The sequence below is a fragment of the Porites lutea genome, chromosome 6, assembly GCF_958299795.1.
Source record: "Porites lutea chromosome 6, jaPorLute2.1, whole genome shotgun sequence".
Classification (NCBI taxonomy): Eukaryota; Metazoa; Cnidaria; class Anthozoa; order Scleractinia; family Poritidae; genus Porites; species Porites lutea.
In genome coordinates, this window is record NC_133206.1 from 32,471,165 (window position 1) to 32,493,739 (window position 22,575).

The 22,575-nt window shown below is 37.1% G+C and overlaps 2 protein-coding genes across 4 annotated transcripts in view; one reads left to right on the top strand and one right to left on the bottom strand.

Moving 5' to 3' along the window:
- LOC140940205 (elongator complex protein 4-like) overlaps nt 1–6,885 on the bottom strand; it is a 30,728-nt gene extending 23,843 nt beyond the window's left edge. Inside the window, exons 1-6 of one of the 3 annotated variants that reach the window (XM_073389122.1) lie at nt 6,724–6,856; nt 4,991–5,026; nt 4,310–4,431; nt 3,368–3,496; nt 2,713–2,858; nt 293–383 (exon numbers count right to left, since the gene is read on the bottom strand). In XM_073389122.1, the coding sequence (XP_073245223.1) occupies nt 293–383; nt 2,713–2,858; nt 3,368–3,496; nt 4,310–4,431; nt 4,991–5,026; nt 6,724–6,856 (657 nt within the window). Of the gene's footprint in view, nt 1–292; nt 384–2,712; nt 2,859–3,367; nt 3,497–4,309; nt 4,432–4,990; nt 5,027–6,723 lie in introns of all 3 variants that reach the window. The other 2 variants (XM_073389124.1, XM_073389123.1) reach the window with 2 other exon arrangements.
- Nucleotides 6,886–7,300: 415 nt separating this feature from the next.
- LOC140941655 (serine/threonine-protein kinase 38-like) lies at nt 7,301–22,551 on the top strand. The gene is made up of 15 exons (XM_073390672.1): nt 7,301–7,542; nt 7,723–7,774; nt 11,317–11,439; nt 11,885–11,968; nt 12,825–12,948; nt 13,110–13,227; nt 13,493–13,529; nt 14,186–14,288; nt 15,494–15,558; nt 15,697–15,814; nt 16,448–16,480; nt 16,623–16,713; nt 17,850–17,939; nt 18,697–18,785; nt 19,811–22,551. Exons 1-15 carry the CDS (start codon nt 7,418–7,420, stop codon nt 19,927–19,929), a joined length of 1,371 nt encoding a protein of 456 aa, XP_073246773.1. The 5' UTR covers nt 7,301–7,417; the 3' UTR covers nt 19,930–22,551.
- The last annotated feature ends 24 nt before the right edge of the window (nt 22,552–22,575 follow it).

Below are 22,575 nucleotides of genomic sequence, written 5' to 3' on the forward strand. Positions count from 1 at the left end.
CACGTGACATTTACTCCGATCGCCAAAAATTTTATGTTATATTGTAGATTGATCTATATGTTATCCATTCTATGTGTTAGACTTACGATAAAAGTAAAGGTGGGGATACCAGAGAGCTTCAAAGTAGGATGGTACCCCTCCAAAAAAACTGGGTCGAGTCACCTTGAGGAAAATGTTTAAATACCTTCAAATAATTCTTTAAGAAAATGTATGGGGACCACTCTAGAGAGTTTGTATGTAGATCTCAGGGCTAAAAGGGTTACATGTAAAATAATTATTTCAAGCTATATACCCCTTTATCTGATGTTGTGAATCCTCCATTCCTGATGATAGACTTTACTTTGGAGATCAGAGTGCTGTATATACCGGCCTGAAGACTTGATCTAATAAATCAAAAGGCCAATGGTTCAATCTTAGTCAAACGAACTACCAAATTACCAATTTAATGAGAACAACATTACTGACATTCACAAACTTGAACAACGTTTAAACATTCAATTGGCAGCATCCTTTCCTTCTTTATATTTTTACTCCTGGTCCTCTTAATACAAAAAATTTACCATATTGCCAAAAATCAAATTCAGGAGGGCCTCTATGAATTCATCGAAATTCATAAATTTAATAATATTTACTGCAGACAACATTTCCGACAAACTTTCTGTCTTCATTTATAGTGTACAACTGTTTTTTCATTTCCACATGCCCTCACTCCCTTTGCCAACTGGGATAAACTATGGCTGTAGACCTTGCTGACAAACTTTCCATGCATCTCTCGTGTTGAAGATAATTTATTATAGCCTATAAACATTTAGCCTTTGTTTCTATGGGGCTTACATGGGATACACAGAGCTGTCACTAAGAGATGGGGGCTGAGGAGTATTGTTGGCAATGACAAGCATGGACCCAGGCTCACGGATGTAACTAAGATTTCAAGTTGCTGGGTAAATACAACAAGTAGACAGGGAATCAAACAGCCAGGGATTTCTTTTGGTTCTATTTTCTTCTATTTTCCAATGCAGCTAGCCAGGGGCCACGTTCATAATAGCTGAGGGAAATCCCCAGCCCCTGGGTCTTAATGGCAGCCCTGCTGGCTACTTTCATACGAAAGGAAAGGAAAATAGAACAAGGCTCAAAAATAGCTTGAATTCCAGGTTGTCCTTTGGACAAGAAACTGTTACATTTTCTTGCCCAAGGCAACTGCTTGCTTGTCTTAACTAATGATTTAGTTACCAGGGTCCAGTTGTTTGAAAGCGAGTTAAATCCTAACCTTAGGTTAAATTGACTTAACCTGAGGATAAATTTTAATCACAGGTTTGTTGGGTTGTTCAAATGCCGGTTAGCTCAAATCTCAGGTTAAACAGCGGGTTAAATTTAACCCTGCTACCTAGGTAGGTTAGATAACTTACCTGACGTTAAATGATAATAAAAGCAATTTTAAAACAAAATGGCTGCCTTGTTGTCTTGGTTCACTGACTATTAAAACGACAATAGAAAAGACTCACAGAAAGTTCAGACAAATGAAAAAAATTTAAAATTTTACAAACAAAGGTCTAAGAGTTCACTACTGGTTTCGAAGCAGGTCAGTCCTCCTCCAGTTCTTTTTGTCTCTTTCAAAAGTTTGTGAATTCGATAAACTTAGTACAAGAAATGAAGATTCTTCCACTTCCCTCGAACTTCACCACTTTCACTCCTACAGCATTGTGCCATTGTTATTGGTGTCCAATTTTTTTGCCTTTGGTTTGTCACACTGTTTGTCAACTTACTTTGCAAAACATGCAAGTTTTCTTCCATGTTACCAATGCTGTTTTAGGACGTAAACAAACCAAGTGGTATTATGGGATGCTAACTGTGAGTTAGTTGCAGTAAACCCGAGGTTAACTAACTGGTCCTCTAACCGCGCTTGGAACAACGCTTGGAACAACGCAATGACCGGACGGGACTTTTTTCGAACCCTATTAACCCATTTGCCCCTGAGCTGCCCCTAACGCTCATGTGCATCCACGTCCCTTCTACCACTTGTGATGTCATGAGTTTTTTTAATGGTGCAGAGTGAAGAAATCTTTCAAACCATACCAGAATGAAAACAATTCAGTCAAGGACACCAGAGAAAAAGGCAGAAAACCATGACACGTTGACCTGAAAACTTCCATAAAAATCTTGTTGCACTACCCTCCTACCCTTCATCTCATCCTAATATCCTAAAAGCTTTCCTTAAAACTTTTCCCACCAAGATGAAGCCTACTCAGTGCCCAGAACAAGAGAAAAAAGGAGGCAAGAAAAGCGAAAAAAGAGGGGAGGAGAAAAAGCAGAAAGTAAAAGTCAAGACTGCTGTGTCACTCTTAGACCCAAAAACTACCTCAAAATTTTGCTTTTCGCACATGCCCGAACTTCACAAGCTAATATTTTGCATCTGGATCAGATGGCCACAAAGTGTACAATCTCTAAATGGCTTTGTGTAAGTTTTTAGCTCTTAAAAGCACAACAGTGACCAGAAAACCGCTGGACTAGCTTCAAAACGCATTTTTGGGTAAAATTCCCATAAAATTCCCAGGGGCAAATGGGTTAAGAACCAAATGAACGCCCTAATTTTTTAGCTGTTCAATTCCTCACCTACTAACGGCATGATACACTGCACAATGAAATTTTAATGAGAGCCCTTGGTACAACAGTTCTGAGAATAATAATAAAATCAACAAGAAACTGTTGACATACCTTTTTTCTGCTGCAGAACATTCAAGACACTTAGACATCTCACTGTTTACACGGAATGTGTGAATAGGAACAGAGGAAACCTTCTGATCATCCATGGTTCTTGTCAAATCAAAGTAGTGCCCAAATTTCACAGAAGATGGTGAAGACTATTGTGACATAATTATATATTAAAAGAGTATTATTGAGGATAAAGATATGAATCAGTAAGCCCAAGTACAGGTACACACTGTAGCAGACAAGGAGCAACAACTAGAATAAGCCTTATTAAAAACCACTGGGATATGCTGTGTACAAAAACTAAAATATAAATTCTTGACCTTTTCTTTCCTGATAGTAACAAGAACCAAAAGTCAAGAAAAATCACGAAAAATGGTGAATAATAATTTATTATTAAGTTTAATACAGGAAGTAAAACCAATTTTTTGGTATTATATCATGCCACCAGGAGGAAATACATGTACTGCTGAAAGAATTAAATGTAATCATTACATTTATGAATCCTATGGTCTGACCATTCCTTTTGAATGGTGGCAGTACATGATTCCAATCAAATAAATATTTAGACTTGCTACCATAGTCGTCATAATAAATATTGTACTGACAGGTTGGCATAACTATCATTTAGTTAACAAGTTATTTCTACATCCAAACTCACTTCAAATTTGGGCTGATTTTGATATCTCCATGCAATCTTCATTGATTGATCTGTTGATGGTATCCTTTGTCCTTGTTCACTACTGACTGTTGTTTTGGTGTCTGCCTCGTCTGTCTGTTGTGGAAGATCCTATTTTAAAAGGAAATAAAGAAAACCATATATTATTGTAATGAAGAATCTCTTGAAATGTTTGAGCAAAATATCTGCAGTTTCCTACATGAACTTTAACCAAAATATTGACAACCAGAAAGAAACACTGTATCCATACAATTTAAAATGCATGACTTGTGTTAAAGAAGATCTGATGCTATCCACTTATCAGAGGTACAAAAATATTAATAAGGCAAGGCTACAGGGACAATGATTTTGAGGAACTGTGTGTTAGTGTAAGTGGTTTATTGGAGCATTTTAATTCTGGGAATTAAGCCACCCAGGGGTGGTGGTGGTTGAGGGAGGAAAGTGTTGGATACTCTATTTATTATGTTTTAACATGGGTGAGGGGACTGTTACCCTATACCACACCATGTTCAGCTACAATTTCACAATCCTACTAAGATTAGGTACTTACCAAAAAACATCCCAGGGAAAGAGAGTAGAAAATAATATTTTTCTTTATCCCACCAAAGAATTTCTTATAAATGATACCCTATTTTAAACCAAAATCCTCTGATTTCTGCACCCTATTCCAGACAAAACTAACCTTGAAAGCACTACAATTCACAGCGGTGCATACCTCTATTAGTCTACATATAGCAGTGCTGCCCACCTCTTCCTGCCCCCCATCCTTCACAACTGCCTAGGTTGAGGCTCTACCTGAGGTGATTACATGTAACCTACTGGGGAGTAATTTTAACATGTTGAAGCCTTGTGAAAGATGTCCTTAGAAGCACATAAGATTTATTAGATGTTAACAATAATATTGTTTACATGCTACGGATGTACCTTCAAAATATTGCTTGGTTCTGGCTCAGCAGATGCAAGGAACAAAGCATGGCCGCATACAACTCCTTCAGCCAGAAAATACTTAGAAAGTTGCCTTGCGTAAGAACTGTAAATATCTTCCTCTACACAAGAAAACAAGAATTCATATAAATTTACATATAAAATTAAACTAGGCTGAAAATGACTGACTGAGCAATAATGACACTGACTAGTGTTAAGGACACCTGGCAAATAGGGCTGTTTGAGACAGTGAATGACATTTTAGCAACCTGCCAAGTAGCCAAGTGTACACCTATAAATTATTGTAAGTTGAATCTATAATAAGGTAAAAATGTGACCTCTCAACGCAAAAATGTTCCTTATGGCACGGTATGGTTTCTTAATAAGGGGTTTATAGGAAGGGCTGTTGCTAAGATTTCAAGCTGAAAAACAGGTAGAGACAATAAAACTGTCACTAGTAATATGGGCAGGGAATTGAACAGCTAGCAAGTTCAACAAGTTATTTGTAGCCTATGAAAGTGAAAAGGAAATCCCCAGTCCCAGGCTCTTTATGACAGCACTGGGTTCAGGAATTCTAGGCTTGATAAGAAAAAATTGGGGTACCATACAGGCATTTCCTAAGGTGATTTTGGGCATACAAATATTTAATATGTAAGTTTTAAGTATAAAAAAGGCACCTACCAACCATGAAAATGGTTCCAATGGCAATCCCACCTCCTACAGAGGAATTTTTAAAATTTTCTAGTTAGCACTTGTATTAGCCTGCAAAAACAGTCATTTCTCCTTGCTCCTCGCCGCTGGGGACATTTCCCGAGGAGGAACGTCTTTGACTCAGCGACAGAAATTACATACTAATGACATAAAATCTTTCCGAAATCCAGTCAAAAGTGCTAATTGGATGACGGAATAGTTACATTGTTTTAGCTATTGTTTACAAATGACAGACAAAAGACAAAAGGCTGCAAAGATCAAATGTAAACTAGGAGTATGCTAGTTTTAAAAATTGCCTTATTTTCTGCCATTTAATGACCTGTGCCTCATTTATACCAAAACCTGCGTGAGTAGTGTTTGTCTTAAACAGAGTCAGTGTTTAAAAACCTCAGCAGCACACCTCTAACCCTGACCTCTACCCAAACTTCCCTTGAGTGCCACCCGGGGGTACTCCCCTTGTGGATTAATGAATTACCGTAAAATTCTGAAAATAAGGCCCGGGGCTTATATTTCTCAAAGGCCCTTTTTGAGGGGCTTATCTTTGGAGGGGCTTATATTCGGAGGGGCTTATCTACGGAGGGAAATTTGGGTTTCAAAATCGATTGAGCTAGCCTTGTAGTTGGATGGAAATTGACTGTTTTTGCTTTGTTTTACTTTGTATTTGAGGGCAATTTCCAAGTACAAGCCCACAAGGGACTTATATTTCGAGGGGCGATTTAATGGAGGGTTTTTTGCTTTACGAGTTTGGGGGGATATTTGGAGGGGCTCATACATGGAGGAGCTTATTTTGGGAATTTTACAGTATGACACCAAAGGTCTGCACCAGGAGTGGGGTATTTGTCGTAATCGAATTCAGGTTTTCTTCTTGATACTCTTAAAGAAGGAAACGGATTGGAATGAAAGGAAGACACATAAACAAACCAAACCAATGTAAAGTCTAATATGCAAGACCATTGTTGAACATTTGAGATGGAGGCCCAAAAATTGTGGGATGGGCATGTGCAATGGATGACTTCGGGAAGCACTGCTATAAAATCTAAAGATAAATTGTCACTGGTTTTAAGGTAAAGGTAAAGGTGCACATGAGCCAAAGGCCCAAATGGCCGGAGCTTATCCTGGTTTCATATGAAGCACCTAGGAGTACTGCTACTCCCCCCTAGATGGGATTCTACTCCACAACAGGGTTACCCCCCAGCAGTATGTCGCCAGTGCCCATTTATACACCTACGTGAAGAGAGACAAAGTGGAGTAAAGTTCCTTGTCTAAGGAAACAATGACACCTTTTGAGGCTTAAACACATGCCAGGGCCTCCAGATCCGGAGTTCGAGGATCACACCACTCTGTCACACAGGCCTCCACTCAGTTGCCCAGAATGTTCCAAAATTGCCGGCAAAGCGTCAATAAACGTTCGTTTTCTCATGGAACAGTCTGTACCAATAAGTTCAAACAACTTTTGGGGGACCCCCTTTCTTGAAAAAAGGCCTCCTAATTTGACCCTCACTGGCCAATTTCTAGAATACACCCTGGTAAACTGCCTATAATATACAAATTCCGAGAAGTACGAGGACTATTCCGCTAAAAAGTATCACGAATGAGTAAAGAGGGACTTTTTTTACACCTTCTTGATGTTAATTTTTAGCGCAGCTAGTTAGTTGAAAAGAGGTCAAGAAGATACGAGTCTACTTTTCAAGCAATAAACTCACCAACCACATTATCCATGGAAGGTACTCCAGAAGATATCAACAGCTGACTATTATGCAGTGACGGCCTTGTTCCAGGAGGATAAACAGCGCGACCACGGGACCCCTTCTTCTTGAAACTGGTCGCCATCTTCATTTTTTTTGTAAAGGATCGTGTTTATTATATGATGTACTCTATTCTTCTGAGAACACCGCGGACCCAACCGCGGACCACTTAAGAGAGAACAACGCATCGGAGGGAGGGACGGGGGAACAGTGCAAGGGAAAATTTTATTTGCTTGTTTGTAAAATAAGCCCCAAAAGTACCGGCCGAGGTTTGCCTACTTCTTGCCTTAATCTCAGATAATTCTTGACAAGATGTCAGTTTAAAGAAAAGCTCCAAAATAACTATTCTCTCTATCTGTTTTCAATGACACTCCTGCCCGAGAAATGATATGACGTAATGAGCATTTCCCGCCAAACTCTTTTACAGCAACAACCAATACCAGTAGTTGTTAGAAATCATTGCGAAAGAACTCGTCTTCGCGTCAGCCAATAGTTGTCCTCGTAAGATTCTAACATTTTACAGACGGGTGAGCTGGGGTCTAGGTAACACTTCGCCGTGGTCACGTCTGTTTGTGCGGAAAGAACTTGGTCGATTTTTGCCTAAGTTGTAAAGTTTTTCCTCTTTGACTTGGTATTTTATGAAGCCAAGACTATGAGTGCTAATGGAGCACCATATTCATACTCCAACCATACTCTCGAGAAAGTGGCGAAAGCCAAAGCGACGCTTGAAAGCTTCTACGCCAACCTCATCACACAGCACCAAGAAAGAAAAAACAGGTTTGCACTTCCAAAACAACGTTAACAGTTCCTGTTCTAATCTCCTCGTTTTTTGTATTACCTTCGAGAAGAGATATGTTTTTGTTGCTCAGATATAGAAGTCATTTTTACGAGAGACGTGTAGAATGTTGCTCACTTGAAGGTTTAACCTTAATTGCGTGCACGATATTTTCGTTACAGATGGAAAGTTTTGGAGATGAATATGCAACAACAAGGTTTAACGGAAGAAGAGGTTTGTACGTGCTTCCTCAGCTACTTTTTTCAAAATTTATCCACTGATCCTTTTTTCATACTTGTTTAAAGCTAACAAACTGCTTTAAACTTAAGGCTTTTTAAGCTTTTATCCGAAGACATCGTGAATATAATAATCAGACTCGAGAGCATCAATTCAATGTTGTCTTTTATACTTGAAAATCTTTACCTTAAAAAGAACTGTTTTCTGGCGAATGATTGCTTAATTAAATCCCGTTGACGGGACAGTACATTTTCTCAATCAACAATGAATTCAACCCCTTAAAATCCAAGTATTTAATAGAAAATGTCCTTAAATGGTTTTCGAACTAAACATGTTGAAAGCTTTAAGTGGTTTTCGAATGTAAATTTTGCTGTATTCCACTTATCATTGTAAATTCAAAATTTAATGTTGTTATGTGTTTACATTTTTGTTACGTTAATTCAGTCCCGATACAAATATCTCCTAGTTTTAAAGACGATTAAAGATATTGTAGCATTCATCTTGGAATAACATTTCAACCGTATAAATAATGTCGCACTATTTTTTCCAATAGCAGAGAACTATTCTCAACATTTTACATAACAACCTTTCTTGTCAAAGTTATTTTCCATAACAATTAAATGACACAGCATGAATGGTCTTAGCTGGTGGAAAAATGAAGCAGTTTACACTCTAAAAAAACAAGTTGTTTTGTTACTAATTTGTCAGTTTGCCGTACAAACTCTTGAAATGTAGACTTGTCACAACAATATTTTTTTGTTTCAGATAATTTGTTCAAAACTCCTATGTTTCTCTACCACTTTTCTAAAATAATATTATTCAGATAAATGTGAATAAGCATGCTGTATTGTAAAACAAAAGAAGTTTGAATTTTTTTTCTTGTTGTTACATTGTCCCAACATCATGATGCAAATAAGTGAATTTTGTAAGGAGATTAATGAGGATCATTTTCACTAAGTAGATTTTGCATTTGTTGTCCCCCAAGAAAATCATTGTTTCTTTCTAATTAATTGATCCCTATTAATAAATAAGTTTAGGTCGGTGAAGCTCAATCTGAATAGATTCCAAGTGTGACACTAAACCACATATGGAACAAAAAACAATAGGAAGAAAGCTGAAGTTTTATTTGAAGGTTTCCTACCCTTTTCTGATATTATCAGACTGCAGAAGAATCAGTACTCAGCAAGGGTCCCTCGAACAGCTGATGATAAATCTTTAATTAAAATATCTCCTTACTTGCAAAATGTTAGTGAATGCATGTTCTTTGGTCTCAGAGCCTTATATTTTGAGCAATTTCCTTCACCTTCAATTTGATGTTGTGATAAAATATTTCTTGAAGTATTGGCCATGATTTTTTACTTCACCCTTTTATAGCCCTAATATCAACATGAAATTCTCTGCACTATACTCTGCACATTTTCTGAATTTGGTACAGTTGTACAAATCATACATTTTTGTCAAAAATCAAGAACCCCTTTATTCTTCTTACCATCATTTTCAATGAAGCAATGATGTTATCAGTATTATCTTCTCTCCATATCCCTAAAATTATCCAATTCAAGACCCCATTGTTCTTCTTGTTACTGACATTGACTGACATTTCGACAACATGTAAAATAGTCATCTTCAGAGTCAAAGATAATGACTGTGACTCTGAAGATTGACCACCACACGGGTTGTCAAAATGTCCGACATTGTCAACAACAGTCCTACTCAGGACTACGTTTTATACCCAGATGATCATGCTCAACCTACTTAAGAAAATAATGAATCCTGGGTTGAAACCTTTCACAGAGATAGGTACTGATAGCCTGCGTAGCAGGCATCGAAAGGGGTAGTGGGTAGGGGATAGGGAGGAAGGGAAAAAGGGGAGGGGGATTGGGGAGAGGGGGAGGGGACGCCTGCTCTAAGAACCCCCTTTTGTTCATATCTGCGGACGCTGGCGTCCGCAAATTCCTGATTTGCTGAGACGTAAGAATCAGCAGTAAGGGCTGTTTTAGCCGACAGAGATGCGGTTTTGCGGACCGGATACAGCAAGAGTTTAATTTACCAAATGTTTGTACGCGCGAAGAACTACGAGCCAAATGGTAATGCGGCGATTCTCGTCATTTTGAGTAACATTGAAATACGCGTTTCACAAATCAACAAACAGTCGAGATGGCAGCGGTAGACGTGGATGTCGTAGAGAGTGCTTTGAGAGATGTGAATTTATCTAGTGGTAGAGAAACTGTTTTAAAACCAGAGCAAGAATCAGCAGTAAGGGCTGTTTTAGCCGACAGAGATGTTCTGGCGGTTTTGCGGACCGGATACGGCAAGAGTTTAATTTACCAAATGTTTTAAAACCAGAGCAAGAATCAGCAGTAAGGGCTCTTTTAGCCGACAGAGATGCGGTTTTGCGGACCGGATACGGCAAGAGTTTAATTTACCAAATGTTTGTACGCGCGAAGAACTACGAGCCAAATGGTAATGCGGCGATTCTCGTCATTTCGCCACTGAAAAGTATTATTGAAGACCAGTTGGAGGAGATGGAATTGTTGGGCTACCCAGCAAAAGTTTTAGCCAATTTATCGAACGATGACATTCGCGTAACTTAGCAATAAAAGAGGGTGGTTTTACCTCATGCCAAAATGCTGCTTATTCCAATGAAGTTGTTTTTATCTGCTGGGTAGATTAAGCTCTGGAAGGTTCTGCATTTATACTGAGCAAATGTTATTTTAGCTGCATGTTTCACACTGAGAGGTCATGACATACATATCGATTGACTGTAGTTATTGTTTTCTGGTCGGCAGGATTTGCCCTCTGATGCAAGCGCAATTTCTTTGACCTCTTTAGAAGCGTAAAGATTTTTTTATTACGGCTGAATAAGGGTTCCAATTTTCTTCAAAGTGCCTTCTGGATCTGAATAACTAAGCGAATTTCTTTAGTCCGTGAGTGTAATGTTTTTCTGCAATGGCGAGTGTAGCGACACTTAATTGACAGTAAGCGTAATCGGATTACTAGAAAATTGGTAGGCGTTATGCAAAAACATAGGCTCTTAGAGCAGGCGCTCCCTTCCCTTTTCCCTTTCTCCCTCCCCCCTCCCCCTCCCCTTTTTGCACCTGCTACGCAGGCTAGGTACTGATAACTGCTAGTGCATTAAAACTTTCAAATACAGAGTGTCTCACTGTTGTGAAGAAATATGCTGCATGGTCTCACAAGATTTGCTTGCTGGGAAAGTAACTTTTTAAGCTTGCTTGTCCAAAGGATAAGAATCTAGGCAAGTTGTCCTGTAACTAAATCATTAACTAACACAAGCAAGCAATGGCTTAGGGCAAGCAAAATATGAGACCTACTTGTCTAAAGTACAGGCTGGAATTCCAGAACCTTCAAAACTAAGAGAACACAGAAAAAAAACACCATCTAATCCTACTTTTGTTGTCTTATACAATTGCACCCAGTACCCTAAAAATGTTGTGTCTTTGCTTACTCTTATTGATCATGGAATAAACACATGTAGATACCTGTTATTAACAGACAAAGATGTATTTTCTTGTTCATAGAAAAAAGAGTCAAGAAGCCACCTTGCAAAGAAAGAAACAGAATTTCTAAGACTTAGACGATCCAGGATTGGGAAGGAAGATTTTGATTCTTTGAAAGTTGTAGGAAGAGGAGCTTTTGGTGAGGTAAGTAAGTGGGCTGTATGTGAAAAATTGATTGATTCAATGAGAAGTTGTTTTGTCTTAGAGTAGATAATGTATTAGATGGCAAATAATGGCAGGGAAGCCTCAACAGCTGTGGGCCAAAGTTATGGTGATCACCATACAACCGTCATGATTAATATCACAAATTATTTGCTCCTTCTCTTCTCAGTGAGCCTGCTAGATGTGGATGCAGCAGCTATAACCATAACCCTTAGCAGCATAATGTTATCTATGGTGCGCTTCAGTTCAAAAAGGCCCATATTATAATAGGGTTATCAGCCACTGTGTATGAAATTTTGGATCTTGTTTTAAATCCTTTTATGTTGCCAATTGCAACTTGGAGCACCAGGGATACAGCTTTTGTTGTAAGGCTTTTCTGGAATACACTGATTGAATATACATTCTTCAATATTAAATTTCCTTTCAGGTGCGTTTAGTTCAAAAACATGACACAGGCCATGTCTATGCTATGAAGATTCTGAGAAAAGCAGACATGCTGGAAAAGGAACAGGTGAAATAGCTGAAAATATTCATTTATTTATGTAACATCTTTTTGTCCGGTGCACATGTCCACGAATTCTTTGTTTTTGTTGGTTGTGAACCTAAGGGCTAGACGGGCACCCAACAACAGTACTTTTCTCTGTAAACTATGTTACAGGAAGCAATAGCCTGCGCGCAGACGAAATTAAACTCTGGTTAACTCCGTCTGCGAAACAGCGCCGAAATCCTTGTTCTGGACTTCCAGCTGTGTACCCAGATTTGAGTACGCGCCACGATTGGCAAGTTAAAAAAGGCCTTTGTTTTGTTTGTCGTGATCGCCAATCAGGTTGAAGGGAAATTCGAAACGCACTTCCGGTAATTCGTTGAGTCCGTTGGGGGTCCAGAACAAGGATCTCTGCGCTGCTTCGCAGACGGTACTAATCAGAGTTTAGTTATCGTCTGCACGCAGGCTAAGGAAGCAAATGCATGTATTGCCTAGAAATTTATGTAATAATTAAGAAAGGCTTAAAATTTCAATATGCAGGTTCTCAGGTTCTCTTGGTTTTCAGAGTTTTTCCATTAATGTCATATAAGGTTTTGAAGTTGTTCTGTTTTTTGTATTTTACTCCCTACAGCCCCCCAAATGTTTTCACTTATTTAATATTTATTTTTATGAAAAGGTCTCACAAAATTACTCAATTTCTTAAACCTTTCAAACAATAAATATGGCATCTAAGGTTTGTAGGAAAGCAATAAGTACAAATATGAATAGGCTACATTTGCCCTGAAAAACAGTGTTTAAATTACATTTGTAGGTAAACTAGTTGAAACACTTGGGAGAAAGTTGGTATGTTCATGTTTTTTTAATTTTATTTTTCTCTTTACAGGTTGCCCATGCTCGTGCTGAGCGAGATATTCTAGCTGAAGCAGAAAATCCATGGGTGGTAAAGATGTACTACTCCTTTCAGGATGGGCAGTATCTTTATTTAGTCATGGAGTTTCTTCCCGGTGGTAAGTTTTATTAGCTACTTTACGCTGTATAAAACAACACTACAGAATTAAACAAAAAAAAAATGTTATTCAGGGGAATATTAATCATGGTGGAAAAAGTGAATAATAAAACTGGTAGATTATAGACAACAAAAAAATTGAAACTGAATTTTAAATTACAGGTGATCTTATGACAATGCTTATGAAGAAGGACACATTCACAGATGATGAGACAAGGTTTTACATTGCTGAATCAGTTCTTGCAATTGACTCCATCCACCAAGTTGGATTTATTCATAGGTGGGATACTGATTTGTAATTTTATAGGTAGCTTAGGCAAAGGTTTTTGGTTTTTTGATGCTTCCAAATTCTTTGCTATGCTATGTTTCTTTACACTGTGGTATAGAGACAATCTGCCCAAAATTGGGTCAAAACCACTACCCGAGAATGAAATTTTGTTCTTCCGTCCTTAGGTGACTACATTGTACTAGTAATGTTGCATGTATTGTAAGCTTATGTTATTCTACGAATTTAGTTTTAGAAGAGACTCTTTATTTCTCTACAGGGATATCAAGCCAGATAATTTACTTTTGGATAGTAAAGTATGTGATTAAGTTTTTTGGGGGTTGTGTTTTGTTTTGTTTTGTTTCGTTTTAATTTTGTTTTAATGTGCTTTGGGGAATAAAATAGATTAATATTGATTTGAAATGAATGAATTGATAAATACCTAAAACCAAATTTAACCTATATTATTTCAACCTATCTTCGGTCCCCAGCTGTCTTGTTTAACTTGTTGTTCTTGTTGTTCTTGTTGTTCTTGTTGTTTTGGCTTGTGAAGAACTTCCTCCTGGGGGAAGATGATGTACTTAGTCATGCATGTTTAAAGCCTGTACACAGCTAAAATTTGTTACTCATCTTTGTGACTGTGACAGAGATTTGATTTTAAGACCTGTGCTCCTTTTAATTAATGCGCATGATAATTAAGTTTGTTTTTGCGTGTTGGCCCTTCTCTAGGTCCTTTTCCAAATTCCATCATTAGCTAAGGGATGTAGGAGATGTGTCACTTGGACATGCTACCACTATTAAAATAATCAAAATCATTTTTTATATCACATATGTTTAAGTCTCTATGATGTTAAAAAATAATCTTGTAATAATAAAAATAATAATACAAATGATGATGATGATGATGATGATGATTATAACAGTAATGATTATTTTTAAATAAATATTGATTTCTATTGTTCTTCTTTTGTAGGGTCACATCAAATTAGCAGATTTTGGTCTTTGCACAGGCCTCAAGAAAGCACACAGAACAGAATTTTACAGAGAAATATCACCTAGTGATATGAAGGATTTCAGTAAGAAAAATACATTCTGAGAGAATTCCAGGCAGAAGTGACATGGTGATTGGCGGAGTCAGGGTTTTACACCATGTGTACTATACTGTTTGACCAGGAATCATGCACTTCTACATTGTGGAATTAAATTTTAGTCAGATACTTTAATAATAATATTGAGGAAACAGCAGTGTTCCAGCCAGAGTGCGCCATTGCGTGAATCCCGCAAAAGATCGAGAGATGGCCCTCACCAAAAGCGTTCAAGGGCCATTATGGCCCTTTCCTTTTTTAATTGCCTGGGCTTAAAAATTAATGGTCTCTGTTACTTCAACTACAATAATTTTCCAATTAAACAGAATTTTTAATCTAAAGAACAACGACTCCATACCTTTGTACACAACATGAAAATCAATCGATGAATCTTCTTGAGTTTACCTGATTTACCGTGAGTGGTCTGGAGACCACTAAGCCTCGACTAGGCTTTCGTAATATCGCAGAAGCTTATGGGTATCCATCATGGCATCTTGAAAAAGGATAAACCTGACAAACGCATCTTTGAGGTCTATCATGCAAAAGTTTTTTCTCAGAAGTAACGAAAAAGTGGATGGAGACGAAGCAGTTCAGAATAAGCAAATGAAAGCAGATAAGCTTCAAATAAACTGCCATTTTCATTTCCTTAACTTTCCAACTGCTTCTTCTCTTTTGCATATTAGAGAGATACTGGTACATTGGCCCTTTCTTGAAATATCTGGCCCCCAAAAGTGGGTTGTAGGGTCCGCTTTGGCCCTCAAGCACAATTTTCTGGCTGGAACACTGAACAGTAAAGGAATAAATGATACAAATGTGTTAATAATGTTAGTCTGACTGTCTCTAATAAGAGTAATGATGCACTTCCCTTAATTACGAGCCTTAAAAGACCTTTGATACAGTTCTACTTTGTGGAAGTCAGTAAGTTTAAAAATTAGACAGTAACAATATGAGGAAACAGTATAAAGGAAGTAATAATACTCAGGGTTGTCACTAAGATTTCAAGTTGCCGGGTAAATAGGCGGGGAATCAAACGGCTAGGGATTTCTTTTGGTTCTATTTTTCTTCTATTTTCCAATAAAAGTAGCCTGGGCCACTCTTTTAGTAGCCGGGGAAAATCCCCGCCCCCCCGGCTCTTAATGACAACCCTGAATACTGTAAGTTAATTTGACTGTATTTCTCTATTCTTTCCCTCTCAGCATCTGCTCAACCATTAGATACAAAAGGGAGAGCAGCAACGTGGAAAAAGAACAGACGACAGTTGGTAAGTTATAAGAAGACTAGGGTTAACTGATATGCTGGTAATTTATATCTGAAGTGTGTTTACCGTCATTGGTTTGCAGATTTTCAGATTTATTCATGATCATTGATAGTGACTGTTGCTTTTCTTGTCTCACTGTAGGCCTACTCCACTGTGGGAACACCAGACTATATCGCTCCAGAAGTGTTTCACCAAACTGGTTATAATAAGAGCTGTGACTGGTGGTCACTGGGAGTTATCATGTATGAAATGCTTATAGGTACGCAACAGCAAGGCCATTTGAATATTCACTTACTGCCTACCTATTAATTATGGAACTCTGATAGGGTAAAATACTGACTTGCAACATGGCCTTGAGTCAGAGATGAAATGGCAACAAACAACATAAAGATGGGTTAAATAGAGTCACAGCCTACTCTTCAAAACGTGAAACGGCCATGTCTGAAATTCAGAACAGGGACTTATGTACCCCCCCCCCCCCCCTTACAAGAGGGTCTATATTATCTGAGCAGTGTTCAGTGGACGATCAAAAGTAATTCTCTAATACAGTGGACCCTTCAGTAACCAACTCGCAAAGACGTAAGTGGACTAAGGATTTCTCGTCACTTTTTATTCCTGAGTGAACATGATTGGTGTAATGACATTGGTCTCACATGAGTGCGAGACCACATGCACAGGATCTTTATTAGGATTACAGACATCTACATTGTATTATACCTATTTGTCTGTGCTTTGCCAGAAATATAATACACTCATTAGATATTATTCTTTGACCTCAGCTGAGAGCTGTTCTGTGAATGTGTGTTGTCTGAATTCTTTAGTCTCATGGTATATATAGTCTCTACACCAATTCAATGAGAAGTGATCATCTCTAATTTTTTTTCTTTTCCAGGGTATCCACCATTTTGCTCAGAAAGTCCTCAAGGTGATTTCACAGAGAACTAATAGTATTTTTCAGAGTGTTCACCACTTTAAAGCCCTTGTAATCGGAGAAATATTTGCTATAATTGGATTATAGTTAAAACAATTACCTTTCCCTCATGCCACATGTTTGTTTTGTTTTCCAGAAACATACAAAAAAATAATGAACTGGAGAGAAATGTTAATCTTTCCTCCTGAGATGCCAATTTCGGATATTGCAAGAGACCTAATTCAGAGGTGAGGGAAATAACTCACTACATACAAATCATTAGTAATGGTAATAGGACTGAGCGGAGTCCAATCGGGCTGTAATCTTACGGGTGATTTACCAAAATTGGATGACCTTGTAGTGGGAGTCCAATTTGTATGGTCCAGTTAGACCGAATTGAATGACACAAAGTTCTGTTACTAATTAATCATAACTATTACAAACTTTGTGAGATTTCAGGTCTTTTTTTAAATTGAAACTCAGGAAATTCCACAAGTTTTTACCAGTGAAAAAACAAAAGCCTTTTAAGTGTTCACATGGTGGTGCATGCTGTCCAGTTACTAATAGGCATGATGTGTACTGTCCTATTAGGGCTGAAATCAGGACAGTTAATAGCCAGTCAGTTTTGAGAATTTTGTTATAGTTATGATTAATTGATTAATTATAACTATAACAAAATCCTCAAATCTGATTGGCTATCAACTGTTCTGATATCAGCACTAATAGTACAGTGTAATAGGACAGTATGCGGCATCGCAAGTGCGCCCTTAAATAGTTTTTTTTTCACTGCTAGCAAAAAAAACTCTCAGAATTTCTTGTGTTTTAAGATTAAAGAAAGTCTAAAATATTACAATTTTTGTTGTAGTTATGATTAATTGGTAACAGAACTTTGTGTCATCCAATTTGGTTTGTAAAAATCATACTTGTGATTAAACAAATCGGACTCCCACTACGCGGTCATCCGATTTTCATAATCACTGGTATGATTACAGACCGAACTGGACACCACTCAGTCCCCATTACCATTATTGATATTCATGAATGTCAATACATCATTCATTATTATTAATTTATGAATCAAATTTTTCATCTCAGTCAAATATGTCTTAAGTTTTTGCAGTCTTAATAAATACTATAAATTAATTATGTGAGTACCTATTCATTTCCTGTCATTGGAGAAATTAAAGGCTTGTGACATAACCCTAATCAATTAGCAACAAGGTGTGCTATAATTATGTGATAGAGGTGCTGCCTTTATTAGCTGTCTCAACATTTAAAGACATAATTAGTTCTTTAAACCATGATAAGGGCCTTTGTTTTAACTTCACTGGTACCTTCAAATAACATTGGTAATCATTTTCAAATAATTATTTTCATCTTTTAGATGGTGCTGTGATGCAGATAAAAGACTTAATAGCATTGATGAAATCAAGGCTCATCCATTCTTCGATGGTGTGGATTGGCAAAACATAAGGTATAAAAGATCAGTATTTTTATTTTCTTTCTCTATACCAAATTCATTTTCATAGAGTTATGTCAATGTTTTACTCCCATTTTCTATTTGTCCAACAACCAGTTCCCTTTTTTGTTTTGTTTTTGAATTACAATTAGCTGGCATGATGTTTCCTTTCAATGAATAGTTAGTACCATCAGCAGATACTGAAAACCTTGTGTAGCCCATACTCTCAATCTTGTAGGCTGTCTGTCGAGTGGGTATTTTTGATGATTTGACACTCCTGGAGCTCTTAGTGATCAACAGTGGTGGATTGATTGACTTTTTTTACAAATACTAGAAAATAAATTATAATACCATGCACAAGTTGAATTCACAAATATCCAGCCAGCAGATAGATCCTGAATTCAAGTCCCACTCTGACCTGAGTAGTTGTCTGTCTTTTCAACTCCTTGGTTGGTCGGGTTTCAATGAATGCCAACGACCGACGAAATGTGTCTGTTACTTTGCTCAAACAAGTTGGCTACTTTTTCGCCGAAAGAAGAAGTAGCTAGTATTGATATCTCAACAATGTTGTAAAAAGTATATCATAAAATCTGAATAAAAACATTAAAGCCCAGTAGTTATTTGTTATTCTTTAGTTATGCAAATGCTGTGTTTCAGTCTGACTCAATTTTTCACATGCTTCTTTTTAGGTTTAAGCAGAATTTGTTCACATGCAAATGTACATGATTTTGATTACCATCATTTGTTCATATTTATTTGTCTTCATATTTAGGGAAAGACCCGCTGCCATTCCAATTCATGTCAAATCCATTGATGACACTTCAAATTTTGATGACTTTCCAGAATCAGAATTTGAATCGAGTAAGTTCTAATAAAAAATAACATATTATAGATAAAGACTGCACCTTGCCCAACAGCAAGTTCCAACAAGGCATTGCATTCTAACTGCTGTTCCTCAATACTGAGGGTACATGTGGTCATGCGCACAGGCACACCCCTTATGCAAGGGTATGATTGGGGACTGGGTTGAGTTGTGAGCAGTGGGGGTGGTTTTGGTTGGTAATGGTAGGGGAGGGTACTGCAAAAAAGGCATTCCTCATGCAGACGTTGGCATCTGTGTTGTTTTGCTTTATGTAGAGAAGAAAAGTTGTTTATGTCGCTTTGCCTTGCTAGCAAAATTCCTGGATCTCAATAAACCGTGGTCCTGCAAATATGGCAGAAAAAAGTGAAAAAAATTGACATGTATGACTTTCCTGTGCCCGATTGAACTCAGAAACAAAACAGTAGCCCATCGTAGCCCATACAGTCTGTACCTTTCTTGCAGCATTAAATTAAATTTTGATGATGTAAATGCTGTCTCTGTCAAGAAAGATTATTGTGATCCAGAAATCTTGCTACCATGTTATAACTGACATCACATTTCTCCTCTCTATTATTGTACACACATCACAAGAAGTATCGTAACTTGTAACAAGGAAATAATTGTTATGTCCAATAGACCTTTTTACCGATACAGCGGCCATATTGAATTTATTATATTTTAGGAGTATTATGGGATGCCCAGGGAGCACTCGCTCAGTATTTACGCAGGCTTTTTGGGCAAAATGAGAACTTCAGTGATTGTTTATCGGCAAAAAGGTGATCATTATTACATTCAAACACGGCACAACAATCTTTTTTTCCCATTACAATCTTTTTCTAGGAAAACTTAAAGAAAAAGTGGCCCGAAAAGCGCATAAATACTGATGCGAGTATATCGGATCGTGCTCATGCCCCCTAAGCATCCCATAATACTGCTTCAATCCAAGTAATTCAATATGGCCGCCGTATTGGTAAAAGGGTCTATTACTTAGCGACTTAACATTTTCTTGTTTGTTTTGTTGTAGATTGGTTTAGAGACCCAAAATCTGACACAGCTGGAGGAAAAGATTGGGTTTTTCTGAATTACACATTTAAACGTTTTGAAGGACTCACACAACGAGGGGTTAAAGTTCCACTCCTTTAAACCAGTCAATTCAAAGAAATATTTTCCTATCATTTTTACATGTTAGCTGCAAGCAACCCCTTCATCTTCCTCATTTTTGAGTAGGAGAGTGAAGGAAAGGTGTGTAAATATTGTTCAACTCTGATTTTTTTGTCAGACAACAAACCTGCTCTTATAAAAAAGGAAATTTATGTTGTAAGAGATGAACTTTGTACTAAGAAATTGAAGATGTTATTATACGTGATACTTTGTTACACAAAATTTTGGTGACATGCTAACATGGCAATTTTTAAAATTCCAATGTAACAGTTTATCAGCACTTTAAGCTATTTTTCAACACAGTTCCATTAACGTTTGTAACTTCACCAACTTAAAAACGCTTTAATAGACAAAATAACTTCTCTGTGGTGGGTTACAAATGTGTTAACCATGCTGCATTTAGCCCTATATGTGCTATGAACCATTAGACTAAAATTTAACAATTAATTCTTCATAAACAGAAATGAAAAAAATTAGTGTTAGTCTTGACAGAATTCACGTCAAGCTTGATAGCTGTACAGTATAGATGTAATGTTGAACAGTTCGATTACACATAGACAGAATGATTTACTTTGAAATTTTTTATGGGCTCCACAGGAACCTATAAAATAATAATTATTTGAATAGAGTACATAATGGGGTTAGTATGTTAGAATTAATATAATACTAAGCGATGATTATTTTTTCTGAATTTGCTGTCTATACTGGTGTTGCCAAAATTGTGTGTAATGAGGCAGTTTAAAAGCCAAATACCCAAGTTAGCTTTTCCGTTTTGAGAAGTTAATACATGTATGCACTTGAGGATTCGAAGTTTTTCATAAATATATCCCAGGGTTTTGTCATCATGGGGTATTTTTGTCTTGTGAGGTGTACTCAAAAATTATGTCATTAATAAGTTCAGAGGGATACAGTGTAACTGTGATAGGGTGATTTTAGCATTAATTTTTCTATCTGAAGTCATTGAATAATGGTTGTGTATTTTGTAATTATTTAAATAAGTACAGTAAATATTGATACTGTTAAGTCTGCTGGTAAATCTGTTTTAATAAGTTTTGCAAACAGGCTCAAGATTTGTAATGTTCATATTGGATCAAAGAAACTAAGACTGACTGTAAAGTAGAAGTAAGATTTAATATTTCCTGAAGTAAACACAAGTCATACTGTATTTCCATTATAATATGTTTGAAAATGACACATTCAGCTAAGGTTAAGACAGTAAACTTTATGCATAAACTAAATGCAAAAAAAGTGTCATAGATTATTTTACACCAAAGAACAGGGATTTATACTTAAAAAGAATTTTCACATTACTGTTGGGTAAGATTTTCTGTGTATTGTTTGTAACAACTTAATAATCAATAGCTGTAGCTGCTGCATTATTGAAAATTATCTTTGTATTATTGTAGTCCGAATAATTCATAGTTTTGCATTCATACTGGGAGAGGCACACAGGGATTACAGTGACAAGGAGAGTAGTGCAACTCTTATGTAGCATTCTTTGTGTCAAGGGGAGTTTTCAAAAAACACAACGAATTGCTGCATGGGAGGCAGAAGGGGAGCTGCAAAGAACGCTTTCAGTTCTGAGATTTACGATCCAATGATTTAACATTATTAGGGGTGACCTTACTTAACACACCTCAACGCAATTATGCAAAATACACCCTTTCCTAGATGGGTGTTCATCATGCTTTATTCGTCCAGTTGTACATAAAGGGAAATACGTTATATTATTTTTTACATATAGAATCACAGGTACCACAATCATTTTGTAAATAGACAACAATATTACTAAGCAACATTCATCTATTTCAGTAGTCTGAATTGTCAGCTGTCTCCACCCCTCCACCCCATGCCCCCCACAGGATAGGGGGTGGAGACGGCTGACATTTCAGACCATCATTTCAGCAGCTCTGCAGATCCTAATCACTGACACCGTACATTTCTGTGAAATGTTATTACTGGTAACCCTTGATTGAACCTCGCTAACCCTAGAAGACTATGCACTTTCACAGCTTTTATTCCCTTAAAACTCTGTTTTTAACTCGCATGTTCTTTACACAATCATGCTCCATACATTTTTAATGGTGTCATACTGAGGAAAATTTGTTAGTACAAGGAATTTAAGACATTCGTAACCTAATCTCCTTTAACTCATGAGCTTTGCAGCTGATTTATTAGTGATATTGTTGGAAGAAAAATAGATGCTGGTCATTGTTAAGGGTTTACAGGATTAACAAAGGTCTCTTGGCAAATTAATGGGGTAGGGATGAAACATTTTGAAAAAATGAGCTGATAGAGATCGCCATTAAATGCCTTTGATTTTACATTGCTAGTTGATCAAGAAGTGCTAATTGACAATACAGTTTGTGAAATTAACATTACATTTTGTGCTGAATTCATGAGAGAGTAGGGCAGACTACAGTTACCTCTTGAATAGCAGTAAAGTGTCATTAAAAAACCCTGCTCTTTAGTGCAAGTTGATCATCACCAGATGTTTTTATAACAATAATAATAATACTGTATTAATAGTTTAAAATAGATCAACTTTTAGCCCTGACAATTTTGTTGTGTGGCCTATAAATCAATAAAGCTGAAGGAATCTAATGGTCTACAATTCGAAGTTGCTGT